The 8,343-nt window shown below is 38.0% G+C and overlaps 1 protein-coding gene across 4 annotated transcripts in view; it reads left to right on the forward strand.

The window, feature by feature from the left end:
* Pds5b (PDS5 cohesin associated factor B) overlaps nucleotides 1-8,343 on the forward strand; it is a 128,195-nt gene that overhangs the window by 73,382 nt on the left and 46,470 nt on the right. For all 4 annotated transcript variants that reach the window (XM_029533530.1, XM_029533527.1, XM_029533528.1 and 1 more), the window contains 4 exons: nucleotides 1,462-1,543; nucleotides 3,440-3,488; nucleotides 5,742-5,881; nucleotides 7,762-7,877. In XM_029533530.1, the coding sequence (XP_029389390.1) occupies nucleotides 1,462-1,543; nucleotides 3,440-3,488; nucleotides 5,742-5,881; nucleotides 7,762-7,877 (387 nt within the window). The remainder of the gene's footprint in view (nucleotides 1-1,461; nucleotides 1,544-3,439; nucleotides 3,489-5,741; nucleotides 5,882-7,761; nucleotides 7,878-8,343) is intronic.

Consider the following 8,343-nt stretch of genomic DNA (forward strand, 5'->3'; position numbering starts at 1 on the left):
GAACTCAGAAATCCGCCTGCCTCTGCCTCCTGAGTGCTGGGATTAAAGGCATGCAACACCACGCCTGGCTTAGTTTTATCTGTTTTAACTCACAAGTTTCAACATGGGCATCTTTGAGAAGTTGTAAATTATGAGTTTTCTAGGAGGTGGAATGTGTTTGACTTTGGATTTCAGAAATAATTTTATAGGCTGTTTCCCTGAAAGTTATTGTTTTATTTATGCAACATATTCTTTGTTTTAGATTTTCAGAGTTCTCTGGCGAGTGACCATTTTGTTTTTAGTCTGTGAATTTACATTCATTACTAATGCCATTGAAACTCTGTGAAACTTTCACACTTGAAAATAATAGAATGTCACTATTTAAAATGTAAAATGTCCAATGCTGGAAAATGTCCTAATACTCTTACTGTTGGCAAGTTCCCAAGTTTAAACTAGATTGTGTCAGTTTTTAAAATAAATTCTAGTGTCATTTCAAAACCTAGATAAAAAAAGGAGAATGAAAACATTGAACAGTTGTCTTTTCTGTCACGGGGCAAGCTTGTGTTATACAAGTCTGCATTTTGTCTCTGTTTCCTGTCAGCGTCTCATGTGTGTGGTGTCGGAGGCTTAACTGAAAACAAGCTGTGGGCTCAGGAGGTGGCTCTGTCAGTTCTGCCCGCTTGCTTCTGCTTCTTTGCAGTTCTGAGGGTCTGAGTTTAGGTTCCTGACCCCTGGCTAAAGCCTGGTGCACAGCACAGCAGAGGTGTAGATGAGAGGCGTGAGGATTCCTGGAGCTTGCTGTTAGCTACTGTACTTTACTCGGGAGATAGAGGTTCTAGGCCAGAGAGAGACCCAGCTCAGACAAGGGAAGGAAGGAAGGTGTCTGAGGAGTGACCCTTGATGGCTTTTTCTGACATCCATGTACGCTGGTACCCTGCACATATGAATACATGCACACAAAGTAAAGTGATGAAAACATCCCATACTTTCTAATAAAATTTCTGTAGAAATATGTGATGCTGAAGTTCTGTAACAGTGTAATTACTAGGAAGACATGCTCCCAACAGTATTTCATTTTAAACTTGACACATAGTGAGATAAATATTCTACAAATAGTTATGCTCACTTTCTTAGGCTTCTCTTAGAGATCTTCTTACACATTACAAGACCCTACTTTGTCAGTTCATCCTTTATCTCTCAGGGTCATAGTCTGTTGTCAGTTTTCCTGATTAACATACACATGGGCTCCAGTTTATCTTTTTATACAAAACCAAACGCAACATCACGATCCCTGCCTAATGGCTGCGCTCCTGCTGTCATGACATTTGAGTCTTTGCTTTTGGGGTGCCAGTTATTTAATCTGTGGATTTTACTTCATTTCTCCTGTTTTGTTTTTCTCCTCCCATCCCGTTTTATTATAATAGATAGCTGGAATATTCTAAAAGAACTTTTAGCCTATTTGTATGTTTTTGTGTTTTTCAGAGCATTGAATGAAATGTGGAAATGTCAAAATCTACTCCGACATCAAGTAAAGGATTTACTTGATTTAATTAAACAACCAAAAGTAAGTTAAATTTTAAAGATTTTAGATAGTTTGTATTACAATTACTACCAATTATAGCTTAATATCTCTATAACCTTACTTAGAATTAATATCTTAATAATTTTGTGTTGTTTTGTGGTGTTATTCTATGTGTCTTTAACCTTGGGGACAGTCTGAGGTGTTTTTCTCAGAACTGTCTAGGTTTTGGTGGTTTTATTTTGAGACGGTGTCTCTGAACTGGAAATTGCCAGCACTGGTCCTAACATTGTGTGCCACCATGGCTACCTTGTTATGTGGGCTCTAGGAATCAAAGTCAGGTTCTGGTAGTTGCACAATAAGCAGTTTGCTAACCGAATTATCTTATTAGCCCCTGAAATTGTGGTATTCATCCAGTAAATACTTATTTTATTTGGGGGCATTTAGAATTTTAAGTACCCTGTCTTTCTGAAAATGGTACCTGTGAAATATGTTTATCTAAAAAATTTATCTGGTCATTTTGAATTACATTCAAGGAAAACAAATGAGTTATTTTTTTGTTGTATTACCAGCTCAAAGTTGTGGCATTTGACCTTTTTCCATCACATGCACCTCCTGTGTGAGGGCTGAAGGCCGATAGCACAGTGTGAAGTCTGTTTGTAGCAGAGATTGTCTTAGTAATTTGTGACTCTCAGGTTTTTTTTGTTTTTTTTTTTTAAAAAACCTTTGTAATGTGAAGATTTTAAAAACTAAGGCCTTTTGCATCATTTGTTTGCATAGTTGAAGTTTATATTTGCAAGGGTTTTTGTTTTGTCTTAAAGAGGCTAATTGTAACCTTTTTTGTTTTGTTTCATTGAGTTTATTTGCTTTTCAAGACAAGGTTACTTTTTTTTTTATAATATGGATAGAGTTCATTCAGGGCATAGGGAGGGGAGTTGAGGTAATAGAGAAGGGGGAGGGGAGAGAGGGGGAGGGTAAGTGGGGTAAGGGGTAGGAGGAAGAAGAGAGAGCAAGGGCAAGAGCAAGACAAGGTGTCCTTGTGTAACCGTGACTGTCCTGAACTCACTTTGTACATCAGTGTGGCCTTGAACTTTGTGATCTACTTACCTCTGCCTCCTGAGTCCGGGGATCAAAGGTGTGCACCACCCCTCCCTACTGCCCACCTCCTTGGCCCTTTTTATGTTTAAGACAGGGTCTCACTGTGTAGTCCTTACTGGCCTGAAACTCAACAAGTAGGTTGGTCGAGCTTGGAACTCACAGATCTCTTCCTACCTCAGCTTGAGTGTTGGGATTAAAGGCGTACCTAACCATGCCTGGCACCTTTGTCTTTTCATTGAACGAACGTAATTTACTCTCTTAACTGTGGTCATTGAATATCTCAAACCTGATGGGATCTGTTTTCCTCAGTAATAGACATGTAACCATTACTTTAGTGGCATTGTTGTCAGTGGGCATGGGTGCAGTGTTACTATGCTGGAAGCCAGCACGCTTGTGTTAGAAGCATCTGGAAGTGCTGCACTTTGTTACCCAGTTTTTTATTAATTTACCTTGGAGGGGGAGGTGCGAAGTGCAAAAGTGTTAATGAAATACGGCATGTTCTGTATTCACATGGATAACATTAGTCTTGGTTTTAGGAACGACTGAAGTCATAGTAGGGTCTAAGCAGTATGTTCGGAAGCTTAGATCCAGTGCCGAGTGACGCGTGGGAGATCACAAACACACATGCCTGCTTTTGAGACTCTCACTATGGAGCTGTTCTTTCTTGCCTATTGATAGGAACTTAAAATGGTCACATGGCTTCTGTACTTTTAACTCCACCCATTTATCTAGGATTTAAAATAACTAAAGAAAGATACATCCCTGGCCTAGAGAGTTGTTGAAGATGCCTGTGTATTCTTATTAGTGAATTTTAATTGTGCATTTTTTGTATGTGATTTACAGACAGATGCCAGTGTCAAGGCCATATTTTCTAAAGTGATGGTTATCACAAGTAAGTGTTTTAAGTCTTTATAAAACTTATGAGTTAATTGAAGGTTTTATAGAATTTAAATTATTTTAATTTTGCATTGTAATAATCTGAGAAATTATTACTGTTTTTGCTTACTATACAGTAGACAACTCACTTTCTTTTCTCCCTTGATTTTTATTTATTCTGTGTGCTATCCGGGTTTTTAAGTTTTCTTCATTACATAAGAAAACCTTGAGAAAGAACTTAATATGTGTGTTATTTTTGGGAACTAAGTCATTACACAAGCTTAGTTGTGAATATTGAGTCTGCATTGTTGTTTCCTTCGCTGATGTCAGCCTCTGACATGCATGGGTTGCTTTTCTCCTCACCTGGTCACTGTACACAGCTCGTTGACAGGAGAACCAGGAGCACCTGGTGGAGTGGGTGTACTGCACTTCACATGGCAATAAAGACGAGGTCGTGCGTAGGCCGAGCTAAATACTGCAGCTGCTTTAGAGTGAACACCAAGCTACTGAAGAGAACAGTAACTTGGTGACTGTTACTTGGCACTCTCCTGAATTCCACTTTGAAGAGAGCATTCAGAACTAAGGTGCCATTGAGACTCAGGTAGTAGAGCCGTCTCAGCCAGCCCTTCCTGGGAGCTCTTTAGCTTGTAGTCTGGTCCTCTGCAGTTGGCTGTGGACACTGACACTGTCTGTCCTCTTGAGAACCTCATTCTCTGTTGTCTGTCTCTTTCTTTTCTTTTTAAAAAAGATTTATTTATTATATGTGAGTATACTGTAGCTGTCTTCAGACACCCCAGAAGATGGCATCAGATCTCATTACAGATGGTTGTGAGCTACCATGTGGTTGCTGGGATTTGAACTCGGGACCTTCGGAACAGTCAGTGCCCTTAATCGCTGAGCCATTTTTCCAGCCCCTATTTTTTTTTTTTTTTAATATTCACCTTTCTTCTAGAAAATGCAATCTTTTCTAGATTCTGTTTTCAGAGATGCTAGTATTTTGCAGGTGTTGCTAATGTAGAGAAAAGGGTTCCTATGCATGTGTAAAATGCTGAATTTGGTTTTTTTTTGGTGGTGTTTTCTCTTTTCCTTCTTCCATCTTACCATCCTTTATTTTTCTAAACAACAGGCCTTAATATGATGCCTATCCCAGTAAAGGGGCTCTTATTATTTATAAACACTATTAAGTCCTCAATACTGTTAAATTCCAGTGAATTATTAGTAATCTTTGGAACATAATTTGTAAATTTCTACATTAGAACTTTTAACAGCTTGTTCCCAATAGTTTTCTGCTTATATTTTATTTTTTTAAAAATTATTCTACAGATACTCATCTTTTATAAGTCATCGTGTTTATTTTTGAGACAGACTGTAACCATATAGCCCTGGTCACTTTGTAGACCTGGCTGGTCTTGACCTCAGAAATTCACCTGCCACTGGCTTCCAAGTGTAGGCCACCAAACTAGGCCTGTTTTACGCTAGTTTCTTTTTCTTGTATGTAGAGACATGAAAGGGCCATATAGCAAGTATTGCGTATGATTAGTACAGGACAGTATTCTTACTATAGGCAGTGATCATTTTTGCTGAGACTTGTGACTTCTCAGACTTAAGGATTTTAGAGACTTGTAAATTTTCTGTGTTCTATGTTAAATTTAAGATAGGTATAATTTCTTTTAGTAGTTATGTTAGTCTAGTTTTTCTGAGCAATTTAATTGCCAGGAAAACCAGAACCCATCAAGATGAGCATTTTCTTAGCTCCTCTGAGAGCTGTGATGCACACCCTAGAGGAGTGCTGTGATGAATTCTGCAGAGTGATGCTTTCTTATGTAGCAGTCAGCAGGGGTGACGTGCTCCGTGGCTCTCAGCACCACATGCTGCATGTCCCTGTGGATAATCCGGGGATTGTTTTAACAGTGCACAAGGAGACATAGGGGAACGTGACCAGCTGACTCTCCTAGGGACTTTTGTAGCAAAGTGTGAGGAACATCTAAGGAACAGGATGGACGGCTTAGGCTGCTATTCAGTGTCAGATGCTGTCAGGAGCTCTTTCGAAAGGCTCCACCTTTCCTGTGGCCATCTCTTAACCCTGATGCTTTTTCCTATTTTGTCTGGAGCAGATTTTCTTACAGAAAATATTGATGGTGATTCACAATTCGTTAAACTAAGAGCAATTTGTAGATAAGGTTTATTAATTAGAAATACAAAATAGGATGTTTTTTTTTTTTTTTTTTTTATCAGTTTGAGAAATTATGAAACTTTGTTTTATTTTAAGGAAATTTGCCAGATCCTGGTAAGGCCCAAGACTTCATGAAGAAGTTCACACAAGTGTTGGAAGATGATGAGAAAATACGGAAACAGCTGGAAGCCCTTGTTAGTCCCACATGCTCCTGCAAGCAGGCTGAAGGCTGTGTGGTAAGGGAGCAGCAGGGAGAGACCGTGTGTGTGGGTGTGTGTGTGTGTGTGTGTGTGTGTGGACACCCGCGTGTGGACATGCATAGAGCTCTTTCAGTACATCTACCTTATTTTTATGTTACTTCAATTTATAAAATGTTAAATAAATAACAATTCAGATAAATTATAATCCGTCTGCAAAGAGAGTTACCATTAATATTGTATTTCCTTTCAAAATGAAATTATCCTATATGACGAATTTTACACATTCCACTTCCATTCATTATTTTTATAGTGTTCAATTTCATAGCAGGCCACTCATCTGTGCCCTGTAGCGTGGTGAGTACTAACTTTCCCAGGCCACTCTCACACTCCTCCCTCTCGTCTTTCTTTGGAGTGGGGTCTGGCTGCCCACTCTGGGCTTGAGCCTCTTCTGGGACTGACATGATAGCTCCACACCCATGCTTCTGACTCTGCTGTGCAACACTTCCATAAAAGAGTCTTTTTACAAGCTCTTGATTTCTGCAGATTATTAGATTAATTACTTGGGGTAATGGTGCATTTTTACTGCCTTTAACATATGTTTCTCAATCATAATCCTGTCCACTGATTATTAAAAAAAAAAAAAACCCGAGTAAAAACAAATAAAACATTGTTCGATGTGATTATGTGATTAGTTACTTCCTGACCACTTTTTTCCTTGTTTTTTTAATCATTTATACTTCTTTTGTGAGTTGAATGTTTAAAATTTTTGCCTATTTTTATAGAATAATTGTTTTTATTTGCAGCTAGTTGGTTTGTAACATGTCATGTTAAGTGGCAATTAATTTTCTGTCAGCTTTCATTTGTTTGTGAGGCCCTTTTATATCATGATTTCAATTTTTACCTAACTATTGATAAAATATTTGCCTCTTGGTTATTGATTTGGGTGCCTTGATCATAAAATTCCATTCCATTGCAAGTTGCAATGGTTAGTGTTAATTATCAGCTTGATCTGTAAGATAGACACTGAACATGTCTGTGAGGAGTTATCTGATTATATTAATTGAGGTAGGAAGACCTACCCACCGTGGGCAGCACCATTCCCTAGTCAGGATATCCTGAGCTGTATGTATATGGAGACAGAACTGAGCTACTGTGCATGCATTCATTGTTCTCAGTTCCTGATTATGGTGTGATATGACCATAATCTCAAGTTCAGCTTTGTCCTCTTTGATGTGACAGACTATATAACTTGGGAACTGTTAGCCCAAATATATCTCCCTCCCTTAGTTGTTCTTGTCAGGGTATTTTATAATTACAACAGGAAAAGACACTAAGATATATTAGAAATATTTATGTTAAGTCTTTCTCTCTCTCTCTCTCTCTCTCTCTCTCTCTCTCTCTCTCTCTCTCTCTCTCTCTCTCTCTTATCTATCTCCTGAGATAACGTTTTAGAAAAAAGGTGATTCTTAGTTCTTTCCCAGGGGAGCTGAATGAGAGTCTTCAGAATGAAGTCTAAGAATTTAGTTTCTTAACAGTTCTCTTTGGTAATACTGCTTGCTGAAGTTTGTCTTTCTGATTCTGGTTTTACTCTTATATTGGTATTCTTTTGAATGATTTTTTTGATGTATGACATGACATCAGTGTCTAACCTTGTTTTTACTCAAAATAGTCGTTCAGGTTCTTTTTCTTTATTATATAATGTGCATCTTATTTTCTTGGAATATTAATAATGATGTATATCTTATTTACTTGGAATGTACTCAATTCTTAATCAGTTGTTGTTTTTGTTTTTTAAACTTAGCTATAGAGTTGTATTTTTCAGCATTAGAATTACAGAATATTATGGGTTCTTAACATTTTAAGATAATGATATGTTTAAATATATTTTTATAATAATTTACAAATCTACATTTCAGCGTGAAATAACTAAGAAGTTGGGCAACCCTAAGCAGCCTACAAATCCTTTCTTGGAAATGATCAAGTTTCTCTTGGAGAGGATAGCTCCTGTACACATAGATACTGAATCCATCAGGTATCTGTCCTTAACACTATTAAACTTCCTCAGTATTTCCCACAATCACAAGTCACCAAGTCAGCTGCTTATCTGTATTTATATGTGCAGTCATCTAGAATCTGTATTTGTGTGAGTAACTTGTATTCATTCATATTCAGTTGGCTGGCTTTTCTTCTTTCTCACTTTCACTTTATGACTTCAGAGAGTCCAAAAGGCTATCTCTGGGTGGTACTATTTTATCTAGGAAGGAAGCGCAGCTAAGATTTTGCTTTTATTCAAATGGGAGAAAGAGTATCGTAGACATTGAAATTATAAGCTAGAGTAATTGTATAGAATACCCAGGGTGTTTTGAAGCTGACTTCCATCTGTTACATTATAGTATAGAGGCGTGAGTGCTGTGTGCCGGGATTAGATGTGGACTGCTATTAACGCTGAGTGCTGTGTGCCCGGGATTAGATGTGGACTGCTATTAACGCTGAGTGCT

This window comes from Mus pahari, chromosome 23, assembly GCF_900095145.1.
Source record: "Mus pahari chromosome 23, PAHARI_EIJ_v1.1, whole genome shotgun sequence".
Classification (NCBI taxonomy): domain Eukaryota; kingdom Metazoa; phylum Chordata; class Mammalia; order Rodentia; family Muridae; genus Mus; species Mus pahari.